A 15,056-nucleotide genomic window follows, 5' to 3' on the forward strand; every position below is an offset into this window, starting at 1 on the left:
TATGATGACCAAAAATTGTCTTCCTCCATTGTGTGCTACTTACAGGTAAAATTTACGTGTCTCTTTTGTGTGAACTTGGCTTGTCAAAGCAAGTCTTAGTCATTTGCAGTGGAGCTCCTATATGTCTATTCAGATTAATTTTAAAATTATATGTTTACACATAAAACCTCCAGTTTAATTCCTTTCTGTCTGGTTTAATTTTCTGTACTTCAGGAGACCAGGTTAAAAACACAATATGGCTTATTTTGTCTCTATTCCCGCTGGTCTCATTTCATGAAAATAAAGTTGAAAAGGAATGTAGTCTTCTCCCCGATCTAGGGCTTATTCATCCGCATATTTATAACAACTGGAATAACCTTGGGAGTCTTTTGCACTCTGCCACCATGTGGTCAACGGATAAGCTGCAGTTACAGCAATTAAATGTTGAAAGAAATTGCAATATTGTACTTCATTATTATTATTTATTTGTATTGTGCCAGAAGGTTCTGAAGTGTGACACAATCACATCTAAATACATTATAGGTCTGAAAATTAGAGATGCTCACTGACCCCCGTGAACTGGTTTTGGTTTTGGATCTGGATTAGCTTTGTGTTTTGGCAAAACTGCCCTCCTGTGTTTTGGTTTTGGTTTTGTCTTTTTTAGAAAAAATCCTAAAATATGCTAAAATCACATAATTTTGCTCTTTTTTTTTTTTTTTGTTCCTACATTATTATTAAACTCAATAACACTAATTTCAAGTCATTTGCACTCAATTTTGACCACCTCACAGGTCACAATATTATTTTCATACACTTTCAAACAAAGACTGTAGCGACCTGGCTGGTTGGTAAGTGACAGAGCAATGACTTAAACACACGGCAGTTCCTAGCGCATCTAATTGGGACTGCCCTCCCTCCCAAGATGGAATTGTCCTTGGAATTGTCCTTGGGACCGCCTTCCCTACCACCCACCGTTATTTTGTATCTTAAAAAGGAAGTATAACATGTAGTATAACATGCCTAGACTGTCGATGGGGGTGCCTAGTCCAGACACCGGGACACAAGTGTATGCCCAGTTCAGACGCTAGGACACGAGTGTGTGCCTAGTCCAGACACCCACAGACACGTGCGCCTGCCCAGTCCAGACGCGGCGACGCGAGCGCCTGCCCAGTCCAGACGTGGCGAGCGCCTGCCCAGTCCAGACGCGGCGACGCGAGCGCCTGTCCAGTCCAGTCAGCCACAGACATCAATGTAGCACAGTATTTGCACTCAAGAAGTGTGATAAACAGTACACTCAAAGATTTTGGGGTTATGTGAGCAATATGGTTGGGGGGGAGAGCCAGGGCAGTATCCATACAATGCAGACTTCACACCCTGTGTGCCTAAAGTGTCCAGCAAGCCCATCAGCATCTGATCATGGTCAATCAGATGTCAATACCCGAAAATCCACTCAGTCAGTAACCACAATCTCCCAGGGTGCGCAGTATTTTGTTCAGCCTGAGCGACTGAATCTGGACAGCTTAAATGAATTCTGAAATAACACCTGTACCCAATTTAGTCTGAATTACAATCTAAATGTGAAATCATTTCAAACCCTTTCCATAAACTCAAATAATCACATTTGACTATTGCACATATAGGGGTATAACTGTGTCCTCAGTCATCTTTATTTAACCTTGAGGCACAAGAAACATTTGTCGCCTGATAGATTTGTGTGTAGGAATTTGTTCAAAAAATATCTAATTTATTTTTTAACAATGGCCACTTTAGCAAAATGTGTTTAAAGTTCTTCAGGCACAGAACACTTTGTATCTATCAAAGGGAATGTTACTACCTAATGACAGGCCTGGTATTCATACTCTGCTGCGCTGTGGACTCTTACAATTTATTGTTTTTTTGCATTTAATAACATTGCCGTATTTACAGAGAGTACTTTGAGGTTATTTTGAGAGTCGGGCGAGCAGCCAGTTTCTTGAGTGTGTATTACGTTGTGTGTATCATTTGTGTGATACTTTGAATTTAAACGTCATGGGCACAAAGAGTTGTAAATCCTGTGATACTTAGGGCTAGATTTACTAAACTGCGGGTTTGAAAAAGTGGAGATGTTGCCTTTAGCAACCAATCAGATTCTAGCTGTCATTTATTTAGTACATTCTACAAAATGACAGCTAGAATCTGATTGGCTGCTATAGGCAACATCCCCACTTTTTCAAACCCGCAGTTTAGTAAATCTACCCCCCTAGACTCCATACTGGTACAGATGTCGGAACAGAGGCAACTAACAAAGTGCAAAGAATTGATCCATGGCACCATAACATGCATACTGACTGACGGGGGTGGCAAACTTTAGCCCGGGGGGGGGCAAGTGTTCACTCAGCAGCCTATTTTAAAGGAAATACATGCAGGTGACCCAGCCCAAGGGAGCCCGTTATGGGAGCGGCCTGGGGGTAGATGGCCCCGTGCCCCCCAGCCCAGCCTGCCCCCTGCTGACTGACCTGGCAATGACTCCACACAATGGCTATGCCAAAGCAGATGTTTTTAATGTAATCATTTTGATGACATCCAGAGCAATTTTATTGATAGAGGAATAGTTATGTTAACAGCTATTTGACCTTTGTTACCATGGATGACCCATTATATGCTACACCCATTATAACATCATCTTGAGTCCTTTCCAGTTGAGCCACCCTTGTTTAATATCACCATGGGACGTACTGAGAACAACACATGTGAAACACTGGCAAATCTTACACGTATTTCACGCACAGTTCCCCTCAGTCTGCCCAATACAGCGTGTCCTCTAGTATATCTCTAATCTGATGGAGCTTCAGCAATCCTTTATAATGACCAAATTACTAAGTGGAATGGTCAATTAGCTTTATTGCAATTAACATCTCAGGGAGATGGGTGGATCAAAGTTATTACCTCCCCCCCCCCCCTTCCCCAGGATGAGCAGAGTAAGATGTATAAGATTTAGGGGTATATTTACTAAACTGCGGATTTGATAAAGTTGAGATGTTGCATATAGCAACCAATCAGATTGTAGTTATCATTTATTTAGTACATTCTACACAATGACAGCTAGAATCTGATTGGTTGCTATAGGCAACATCTCCACTTTTCAGACCCGCAGTTTAGTAAATATACCCCATAATCTTTCAAGAAAAGTCATTTTTACCTCGATCACATCCTGTTTTAAACATTTGTAGGTTTGTATATTATTTCCATGTCTTCAGTGACTGAGTCTTCCTCTGTGTCTTTTCTTTGTTATAGTTTTATGAACAGAAGAGTAATATCCACTAACCCCTACCGAGAAGCCCCCACGAATGGTTACTCTTGTCCCAGCGGAGTGGCCCTCCACTACGATGATGTTCCCTGCATTAATGGACTGGTAAGAATGTTTGTAGCGTGTGTGCTACACTCTAGAGGGGCATTTGTGAAAACTGGTGCACAGGTAAATGCACCAAAAAAAAAAAAAAAAAAAAGATGCCGTGACCCAGTTTTTAGAAAATGAATATAAACTCCTGGTCGGTCGCTGTGGTATTACAGCATCTCTGCTCCTCAGTTACCTGGTAACTTTTTTCAGTAATGTCACCTTTCATATTTTTGTATACATACCATAAAACACTGTATAAATCAGTGATGGCTAACCTGTCACCCTCCAGGTGTCGTGAAACTACAAGTCCCAGCATGCTCTGCTAGTTGACGGCTAGTTATCTACTGGCAAAGCATGCTGGGGCTTGTAGTTTTACAACACCTGGAGTGCCACAGGTTAGTGTCATTTTTAGGACACTAAATTATAAAAGTAATTTCTTTCCTGTTCTTTATACAAACATGGGACACTCTTTATTAACACCGCTATACTGCTGAAAACGTTAGCTTCTGGCGATAGGCGTACTATGAGTCTCTGATACAGGCCTGGGCAACCAGTGACTCCCCAGGTGTTTTTAAACTACAAGTCCCAGCATGCCCTGCCAGCTATTAGCTGACAATCTTCTGGCAAAGCATGCTGGGGCTTGTAGTTTCCCAGCATCTGGAGAGCCACAGGTTGGCCAGGTCTGCTCTATTCATTATATTTTGACATAATAGGCCCTTGGCCTATGGGGGCATCAACCTTTTTATCACTGGTCCATCTTAACCAGGCCTGTCCAACCTGTGGCTCTCCAGGTGTTGTGAAACTACAAGTCCCAGCATGCCCTTCCAGCTATCGGCTGGTTGTCTACTGGCAAAGCATGCTGGGGCTTGTAGTTTCACAACACCTGGAGGGCCACAGATTGGACAGGCCTGATCTAAACTCTTACCTGTATTCTCTTTATAATTAATAGATGTGATCCTATTATAGGTGTCGTGGTGAATCTGTCTTGTATTATAGTGTCATGGAGGTGAATGGGGCTTTGTGCGCCGGCTCTCTACCTTTTTATTCTTTGCATGTCCCTCTAACTAACAGTAAGGGTATGTGTAATTACAGTGGAGGCCGGAGGAGGACTTGGCTTGTAACAGAAAGAAAGGAGAAGAGGTGCTTTATGATGAAGCAGATGTGTACGATAACTTACCGTCTCCGAAAATATTTGCGCGCTACCCGCCGGCTGACAAAAAGCCCAATAGGTTTTCCACTGACAAACTCTCTCCTAACCACTACAAATCTCCTGTCTCATCCCGTCTATCTTCTCAGTCTGTCACTAACAACTCTGCTCTGGGGAGGGCGTCTGTCGGCCCCCAGTCTCAGGTACAATATCTCGCTTATCTCTTCAGTTCTCTGCATGTGGTCGGGTGCAAGTTCATTCCCCATAATCCTTACGGGCAGTTGACATTGAGAAAACTTTAAACTGTACCCGTCGCCTACACACAGTGACATTTTAGCCCACAAAATGAATTTTTATGACAGGTATACTTTATCTGATGATTACAGGTTCAGATTTGGTTATTCATTTGTCACCTAATTGGCCAACCATTGCACTGTGTTTGGCTCCATCCTCTCAGTTCAAAACTCTGTTCACTGGGATTGGAATTAATCGGTTGGGGCTAAATAGTGTTGGCTGATGGCCTCCATCCATGTGTGGTGAAAATTGCTTACAGGTCTGTCTGTTCAGGAAGTCAGGTGGTACAATTTGATTGCACTGTGTGTGGCCAGTGTATTATAGGTATGTCAGCTATTTACTATGCAGGCAGCCATTTTGTGAACCAATGTTGTCCTTTTCTGTGATGCTGCTTGTTCCAACTATTGAAATACCAACTATTGATTTGGCACACAAAATGGCTGCCGTCACGTTATGTGGCAAACAAGTGCACAATAACAGTATTTCTGATTGAGTGAAATGGGACTGTGCTTCAGAGGTTTCATTAAAGTTTTATCTTGGTGAATGGAGGAAGAGGTTGAGGAATTTGCACAACCTAACATATAAACCTGTGATTTTTAAAAAAAATCTTTTAGTTTACTCTTCAGTTTAAGCACATTATATGTTTGAAGCAGTAAAGTACGATATGCCCATGCATAGGGTTTATTAAAATGATTATTTAGTTTTATCCAGTGCATAATCAGCTAAAGAGCAAGATGTTTAGCCGGGGTGAATGGAAAACAAGTCAGCAGTTCATGATTCAACCTGCAGGGGGTGCTGGTTATGTGCTTCTGTTGAGAAAAATAAACACCCAATTTGATTTTATAAAACCTATTTACGCAGCGCTGTACATTAAGGGGCTCATGAAACACATGAATAGCCAGCATTAAGCATCTGCTTTATGTCCACATGTGACCTGGCTGGGGCAGAGCTGACTCTTAGGGGCAGATTCAATTGTTAGCGGTAACGCTGATAAACGAGCGCTCAAAAAATATTACCGTTTATACGGTAAAATTGCGCGCGAAAAGCGTTAATACGGTAGTTTACTCGCGAAATTTCAGCTCGCCGCTCAGGGGGCTGCGAGCTGAAATTCCGCGAGTAATTACCGTATTAGCGCTAAGATTTTTTAAACGCTCGATTATCAGCGTTACCGCTTACAATTGAATACGCCCCTTAGGGGCAGATTCAATTAGCCGCGAAGTGCCGCCGGTCATCGCGCCGGCTGGGCACTTTCCCGGCTAGTACAGTACAGAAATTTCCTCTCATTTTGCCTCATGTCTCTATGGAACATGAGGGAAAATGATATCTGTAAATCCTCCGATTTTCCGATGCCATGTGTCTGCGCTGACTGTTCCAGAGACACATCGCGTCCCCTTGCGCTGAATTGAATCTTCCCTTTGACGTCATATAATGAATACTTCATTGCAATAATGCTTTTGGTGGCAAATGTCCTTGTTGGTGGCAAATCACGATATACAAATGATAATAAATGATCCAAATATTAATTTCAAAAGTTGTATACTTGAATAGTGTCATTCATTTTCATTAGAAAGCGTTCTTGGTTTTGATGGTAGTCGGCTTTTTGCTGTGAAACGCGTATTGTGGGGGTGGGGTGGCTGACGCATAGATCTTTCATTTTTTTCCCCCTTTCAGCGTTACTGATCATTGTATTAAAGGTATTATAGGTCTTTAATGTACATATAGTTATTGAATACGTATAGAATTGTGTTAACGAGAGTTTGTATGAGAATAGAATGGGTGTTTTGTGTGTGTGGAAAATCTTATCAGAGGCTAAGGAGGATCGCGTTATGTAATAAAACACACAACATACATGCCATCTAGCGTGAACTCCCTGCATTCTCTAAAACAAGTGAATCATCAGTAACTGATCATTTACGTTGACACGTCTCTGTTCTCCCTCTGGGTAAGCTCACATTAATGCTTGTAGAGACAGGACTCACATTCCATAATGCTGATTCGTACCGCTGGCAGCGACCTGGAATTATCTTCAGTAAATGCACAACTACATGATCAGTTTTCAGTTACATTGTCAGAGTAATCTAAATAATGCCAGTGTACTGAGATTTGTTACAGAGCACAATAAACCATTATGCACACATTAGTCTAGTTCAGCTGGGTACACGCTGATGCCATTGTTGCGTAGATCACCTGATAGGTCCGATATCTCATTAGTGTGCACACTCCCACGATCATGTTTTATCGTTCCAAAGCACGTCACATCAGTTTGATTTGATTTTGTAAATTTCCTAAAATTCACGATCAACAATGGAACGATGTTGGGTGAATGTGTAAGTGTGTACTCACTCACGACCAGCAGTGTAGGCAGATCTCCATGCAGTGTGTACTCACTCACGACCAGCAGTGTAGGCAGATCTCCATGCAGTGTGTACTCACTCACGACCAGCAGTGTAGGCAGATCTCCATGCAGTGTGTACTCACTCACGACCAGCAGTGTAGGCAGATCTCCATGCAGTGTGTACTCACTCACGACCAGCAGTGTAGGCAGATCTCCATGCAGTGTGTACTCACTCACGACCAGCAGTGTAGGCAGATCTCCATGCAGTGTGTACTCACTCACGACCAGCAGTGTAGGCAGATCTCCATGCAGTGTGTACTCACTCACGACCAGCAGTGTAGGCAGATCTCCATGCAGTGTGTACTCACTCACGACCAGCAGTGTAGGCAGATCTCCATGCAGTGTGTACTCACTCACGACCAGCAGTGTAGGCAGATCTCCATGCAGTGTGTACTCACTCACGACCAGCAGTGTAGGCAGATCTCCATGCAGTGTGTACTCACTCACGACCAGCAGTGTAGGCAGATCTCCATGCAGTGTGTACTCACTCACGACCAGCAGTGTAGGCAGATCTCCATGCAGTGTGTACTCACTCACGACCAGCAGTGTAGGCAGATCTCCATGCAGTGTGTACTCACTCACGACCAGCAGTGTAGGCAGATCTCCATGCAGTGTGTACTCACTCACGACCAGCAGTGTAGGCAGATCTCCATGCAGTGTGTACTCACTCACGACCAGCAGTGTAGGCAGATATCTATAGAGTGTACGGAGTGACACGATCTTTTCAGCTGTTGGTTATGACAGATGAAGATCACAGACCTGACAGTAAATGGTGTAGGTGTGTACACATGAATCTGCTTGCTCATCGGGACTTTCAGTTGTTGGTAAAATCTGTACAGAAATCGCATCTGAAATAATCTTCTATAGTGTGTACCCAGCTTATGTCTCCTATCAGTACATTTTCCGTCACTGTCATTGAATAATCTGGTCCATTTACAACAAAAACTGAAGCTACATCACTGACTTTTAGTTGTATCCAGGTGCAGAGTTCATACAATGCGTTCTCCAATATACTCTGTGTGTAGGCGACAGGTGTGTTTTAAATATAAACTCCGATGTTTGCAGGACTGAGGGCAAGTCTTAGTTGTTGCAAATCTGCGATACATGAGAACGGATCAGACACCACAGCAGTTCCTATCTGCTCACTGTCATGTAACTTAATTCCTTAGTCAATAGTAATTATATTCCATTTATCTGATCGCTTCTGCCTTTTACTTACAATTTGTGTAGCCATCTACTTTGTATGTGACGTGTGTATCACATGTCCAGCCTATGTCACACTCTAAAGCCAATATATGTACTACGTTCTATAGATATAGGTTGAGTGGTAATTGTGTTCTGATGGATCCTCTTATACTGTTTCTTCCATACAGCTGAAGAGCAAGAAGCCTCCTGTGGCGTCTAACGGTATTGCATCAAAATCCAGAATAATCAACAACCAGCAGAAGAAGCCCAACACGACCACTGTAAAGCGCAATATCTCCAGTAAGCCAAGCTTTCATTGTATAATATTTATAGGTGCCAGGAATATAATATCTGTTGCTTCAGCTGCAGCAGCCTCGCTCAGTCCCCCAGCTTGGAGCTAGAGTCCGTAAAACAGTGCGAGGTATTGATGGCTGTTACGTTCATACATTAAACGCGCCCTCTGTAACTTAGATGCGGAGCAGTACAAGTATGGCAAGAACCGGGTGGAGGCAGACGCTAAGAAGCTGCAGACGAAAGAGGAAGAGCTGCTGAAAAAGAAGGAAGCGCTTCGAAACAGACTGGCCCAACTCCGGAAGGAGAAACGGGATATAAGAGCGGCCATTGAAGCCAATGCAGGTACTCTCAGAGATTGCAGAGCACAGTGACTCATTGACAGGGCTTTCAAATGGGTCTGTAGTGATCCAGTGTCACACTCTCACCATATTTAGAAGGATGGCACCGAGCACCGTGCATCCTTCCTTCTGGTCATTCAGTCTTCATTGCAGGTTCCATCTCTGCCACAATTAAAGCAGTCTGATATATAGAGCAGAGGGGCATGCAGTCTGATATATAGAGCGGAGGAGCATGCAGTCTGATATATAGAGCGGAGGAGCATGCAGTCTGATATATAGAGCGGAGGAGCATGCAGTCTGATATATAGAGCGGAGGAGCATGCAGTCTGATATATAGAGCGGAGGAGCATGCAGTCTGATATATAGAGCGGAGGAGCATGCAGTCTGATATATAGAGCGGAGGAGCATGCAGTCTGATATATAGAGCAGAGGGGCATGCAGTCTGATATATAGAGCAGAGGGGCATGCAGTCTGATATATAGAGCGGAGGAGCATGCAGTCTGATATATAGAGCAGAGGAGCATGCAGTCTGATATATAGAGCAGAGGAGCATGCAGTCTGCATGCAGTGCTTGGTCTCCTTACATTGCTTGTAGATGTTTTGTGGAAAGTCAAACTGAGAACTTCTCAATAGATGAAAGAAGTCAAATGCTTAGTGATGGCTCCCAATGTTCCCTAATAGAAAATGACGACAAGTTAGGCCTTTGATTCACATTTCTTTTACCGTAGGCCTTGCGGCGGCCGTTAACCCGGACTCTCCCATGAAAATAGAGTCTACTGGGAGATGCGACTTGTTATCCTTTAATCAGATACCGCAATGTGCTATAATCACAGTCCTCACTCCCGCTAGCATTTAAAATTATATGAGTCCTGTTCTCCATGAGATGGGGACTGGGGAATTGCTCATGCCAAAATGCTTTAGGTCTGACAACCAGCATGGGCCTGAGAGACCCATGTAGTTTTACTAGTTGGGGGAGACAGAGCTGTACCCAAAATTGCAATGAGTCTGGAATTCTCCTTTAAATATACAGGCGAAGTAGCAGACACTTGATGCCCATAGCAAGAAATCAGATTTGAATTGACAATAGATTCTAATAGAACAGTTTAGAAAATGACTGGATCTGATTGGTTGCTATTTGCAGCTACTCTTTTTCTTCACAGTTACCGGTAGAACAGTTTTCATAAACGCCCCATTGCATTTACGTGTGACACTGAAACACTGTTTGCCTTTTGAATATTATTAACCCGACTGTGTATGTGGCGTTTTCATCTATAGAGGATCGTTTCACAGTGATGTTTTTAGCCCTCAGTAGCTTGTTATAATTTATTAGATTTATTTTGACCTACAGGCAGAAAATCTCAGGTTCTACTGGAGGACAAGCTGAAGAAGCTGGAGGAGGAGTGTAAAGTAAAAGAGACCGAGCGAGTAAATCTTGAGTTGGACCTGACGGAGGTGAAGGAAAGTCTGAAGAAGGCCATGGCCGGTGGAATAACACTTGGTCTTGCTATAGAACCCAAGAACGAGACATCAAGGCCGCAGGTAAGACGTCTAAGATGCCGATCCACGTTATAGAGGAGGTCATTTATCTTATTTTCCACTTTACACCTTGTCTACCTCCTCACTTCTCCATGACTTGCTTGTCCATTTGCAGCATGTCTCTCCCGCTGCTCCTTCTACTCGTCTCTCCAGCCCCTTACCCTGCCTGCACTGTATCTCCACATCTGTTCTTCTGTATGCCCCCCCTCTCCCTTACGCACCACTCCTGGAAGTGTCGGTCACTACCAGGTCACCACGTAATTCTGGTGCTGTCGGTAAGAGTTGGACGCCATTCCACCAAAAAATAAAACCAGTTGGTGGTACAGAATAACTTGTGTTAAAAGCATAGGGTGAGACCAATCTCTGCTTGAACTGCTGTGAAATTCAAGTTTCTTTGCAAAATGGAAATGTCAGTGTGCCCCTCGGCACGGCAGTAGATGACCCAAGAAATGTCTCTCTACTGCTTTATTTGTTTTCAATAATCTCATTTCTGCACTACCCTGTCAGTCTACGCCAGGGTTTCCCAAATCCAGTCCTCAGGGCTCCCCAACATTGCAGGTTCTCCAGATCACATGTGACATAATTAGGACCACCTGTGGATCTGTTACAATGTGTCAGTCAGTAATGAATACACCTGTGCTCCAGCAAGGAGATATGGAAAATATGCACTGTTGGGGAGCCCTGAGGACTGGGTTTGGGAAACCCTGGTCTACGCCCATAGTGCGCCTACTCCTTACATTACTGGGAACGCCCTCACTATGCCCAACGTCTCCTCTCTGTCTGTGCATATTACTGCTCCTCCACAAACACCGCCAGCATGCTGTTAGCCTTGGGCGGAAATCTACGCGAACTTGCAGAAATCAGGGCGCACAGCGGGACCAAAGCAGAACACAGGGCTCCCTCCTTGCCCCAGCATTACATTATTATAGCAAACGTTCACAGTGTATTCTACTGATATCAAGTAACAATCGGTCTCTTCAGTCTCCAGTTCTCCGGCATCGCACGTTGGAAAACTCTCCGATCTCCAGCTGTGACACCAGCGATGCAGAATGCTCCTTACCGGTAAACAGCGCCGCCGCATTAAAGAGACAGTCCAACGCAAAGAGCTCCCCGGTGCGAGGCCACGTTCTGAGGAAGGCAAAGGTGAGAGCGGTCATAGACACTAGAAGTGCGTAGGGCCTGATTCATTAACGTACTTAAATTAAGAAGTTTCTTATTTAAGTCTCCTGGACTTTCTTATTTAAGTCTCCATGTTACAATGCAAGGGGTGAAAATCAGTTTTCTGTTTTGCACATAAGTTAAATACTGGCTGTTTTTTTATGTGCAAAACAGAAAACTAATTTGCACCCCTTGCATTGTAACATAAGTTTGTCCAGGAGACTTAAATAAGAAACTTAATTTAAGTACCTTAATGAATCAGGCCCGTAGTCTCTACAGGCAACGTGTTAGATGTTCATATTTGTCATATGTCCCTTATTTCCATGGACAGTCCCAGTTTTTAAAGATTAGTCCCTATTTTCAGTACTCACAATCTGCACAATACAGTTCTTATTTTCCTGCATGTTAAATGTAATTCTTGCCCTCTAATCTTTTTCCGTGGTACATGAGTTGGTATTTATTGTAGAGGAAGATTTATATTGAGCAGAGCATTATAATCAAGTTCAGCGAAACATGACATAATGGGAATTGTCCTGCTCCAAGGGCTACTGAGACCGTATCGTATGTGAGGTGCTTAGATTCACATAATTATAAACTGATGGTAACTCTGAACACTGCAGATCACACCACTTTACTAAACTGTGGGGGTAGATTTGCAATATACAAGACTCAATTGTAGCAAATCCTGCTATAATCTGCGAACAACTGGCCTTCTCCAGGCTCCTCTGATTGGCTGAACTAGTTCAGCCAATCCAGAAAGCTGTGCACTCAGCAGATGTCAGGAGAGCACAGTAAAGCCAGACATCTGCTTAAGGTCATGAAAAATCTGAGAGTCTGAGTTTTGGATTATTAAATTGGTGTGTAGATGGGATCCATCGCTGCAGGTTAGTAAACGGACGGCATTGGAGTCTACAGTTAAAGTAACCATCTACTAGTGTGAATCTTTATTTTTGCACTTATAAAGGACCGCTAAAGTTTGCGAATAAATGTTTAAAAGTTCCCATACCTTGTCAGAACTTGCTGTCTTTAACATTGCATTTACATTTGCTGTGCAGCGGGCTACAGGCTGTTGTGTTCTATTATGGGACATTTCAGGCACAGAGAGGCCAGTAAAATGCCTAAAAATCTTCCTGAAGTACCTGAAATGTTAACATCTATTATCTGATGATGTCATGAGTATCTTTTATATAAACCAGATTTAGTTATAAAGTAATCTGTCTTGATTATGCTGCTGCTTTAGAGATTAAAATTAACCAAATAAGTACAGACTCAATCACTCTAAACAATAATGTTTTATCTAATTGCACTCACTTTGTTCACAGTGTGGGCAACAAGCGACCAACCAACCTCATCATTATAATGTTGTTCATGTAGCCTTCTAGACCTCAGTTGGCAGATGAGGAACTGTGTTCGCCCCCTAGTGGCACATTTATGTAATTGTTCTTAGCTTGTGCTCGATGGCCTGGATGTTCCATGTCATTTTGATTTTTATACTAATAAACCTTTGTTGGTTATAACTTCGCTTCAGACACGATAGCGAAAGAATGGAATCAATGTTCATGACATGACTACCCTTATACGCATTATTGTCATATGTAACCAGATTCTTTCATTTGTCATAATTGTTTGTGTTTTCAGGAATGGGAGCTGAAAAACGGCACATAAACCATAACATCTCATCACGTTTCCCTCTATCGCAGCCTTAAACAGCACGGACCAAGAGACAGAAGACAGTATTTTGTATACAAGGGCACAGCATACTTTGCTTGTTACTTAAAGTTCTCTGCCGCACTTTGCTGGACAGCTGTGAAGGGCTCAGTCTCAGCGGACCAATTATTCTGCCTTACGGAGAGCCACTGGACAGGCTCATTCCTCCACACTGCTGTTGCGTTGACCAACCGACTTCTCCTTCAGTTCGGAGACCAAGGGACTCTCCAGTTTCCTACTCTACATTCACAAATGCAAAACCTTATCCATAACACTGGTAACTTGCCGTCAGTCACATCTATATGTGTTGAGTTTCTGTGTTTGCCCTTTGCTGTCTGGTATAACGTATGGGATATTCAGTCGCTGCCAGTGATGGAACACTGACTGATTACTGCCTAATGTCGGGAGAAGGTCATCAATCCTAGTCTGGTACCTTCCACTCTCTACTGCACAACCTGAGAATTTATCGGCACATAGAGTAGAGAGAGATTGGTTTGAATTCATCTGTCTAAACTAATCAAGATCAACTTGGCCAACCATTGAGAGATCCACGTCCCGATATGGAAAATGGTGAGGTTGGGAATCTCAAGATCTTTGACCAGAATTGTCAGATGTAGCGTTTTTCTTTTATATTTCACTGATCATTTGTAAATATTTTTTTATTTACTGTTGGTGGAAATAGTGTGGCAACGGGATAATTATGATATGAAATGGCTCATATACATTCAAGTGTAATGTGCTACTGTTTTGCGTTTTGTACATATTATTTATATGTTGGAATAGACCTGTGATTTGTCATGAAAGTCTTCTCGCCATATATATCGACTGGTGACCCCTCTTCGACCTTCTGTTCTATCATCACATAGATTACTGTACTCTATGGGCCTTATTTAGGGTTGAAGATACCCCATTTACAAATGAGTGAAGATTCTTCTGCCCAGTTGTATTTTCACCACTGTATTTGGCGCACCCTAAGATATGTGCAACCTTAAATCTAGCTTATAGTTACCAGCCTGAGCAAGAATGCCGGCAGTCATCATCATCATTAACTCTGAAACTTGCACCCGTTTTTTTTGTAGGTGGAAAATTTATGCCCCTAGCTAACATCAAGATGTGTGGAACTCAAAATAAGTATTTGTTTGGACCATGTTACACCTTTGCAATGCTCAAATGCATTTGCGTGCCGCTGTAAACAAGACACTTTGTGTTCATTAATCATAATTACTGTATAGGTTCTACATTAGTGAGTTACCTAAACAATGTTTATCCCCATTAATTCCTCTTCCCACTGCATTGTGAATTTTCCAGCCAACATTGTAAACAATTTCACGCTATTGGACGAGTGTGTCACAATTAAATGGAGACAGATGAAACTGAGAGTGTACTTGTCCCCTATACACATTGGAGGTGATCTAATATTCATGTTATCCATTCACCAGGAGCTAGACATCAGACGGACCCAGGCCATTAGGCAATTGCCTAGGGCGCCGGGCTCTGCAGGGCGCCTCGAAATTAAAAAAAAAAATGACTATGGTCATTTAAAACAGAAATCCACGGGGAGGAGAGGAGGGAAGGGGCTATTGAATCTTACCTGCATGAAGCTGCTCCTCTCTGCTCTGTCTTCTCCCCTCCGCTCACTGACAGTGA

General features: G+C 42.9%; 1 protein-coding gene across 3 annotated transcripts in view; it reads left to right on the top strand.

Annotated features, from left to right (window-relative positions):
- AFAP1 (actin filament associated protein 1) overlaps positions 1–15,056 on the top strand; it is a 120,013-nt gene extending 104,957 nt beyond the window's left edge. For 2 of the 3 annotated variants that reach the window (XM_075194386.1, XM_075194385.1), the window contains exons 12-18: positions 3,253–3,370; positions 4,448–4,705; positions 8,565–8,676; positions 8,848–9,012; positions 10,357–10,547; positions 11,526–11,687; positions 13,341–15,056. In XM_075194386.1, coding sequence (XP_075050487.1) covers positions 3,253–3,370; positions 4,448–4,705; positions 8,565–8,676; positions 8,848–9,012; positions 10,357–10,547; positions 11,526–11,687; positions 13,341–13,367 — 1,033 coding nt within the window. In that variant the 3' untranslated portion in view covers positions 13,368–15,056. The remainder of the gene's footprint in view (positions 1–3,252; positions 3,371–4,447; positions 4,706–8,564; positions 8,677–8,847; positions 9,013–10,356; positions 10,548–11,525; positions 11,688–13,340) is intronic. The other variant, XM_075194387.1, reaches the window with a different exon arrangement.

Source organism: Mixophyes fleayi, chromosome 1 (genome assembly GCF_038048845.1).
Source record: "Mixophyes fleayi isolate aMixFle1 chromosome 1, aMixFle1.hap1, whole genome shotgun sequence".
Classification (NCBI taxonomy): domain Eukaryota; kingdom Metazoa; phylum Chordata; class Amphibia; order Anura; family Limnodynastidae; genus Mixophyes; species Mixophyes fleayi.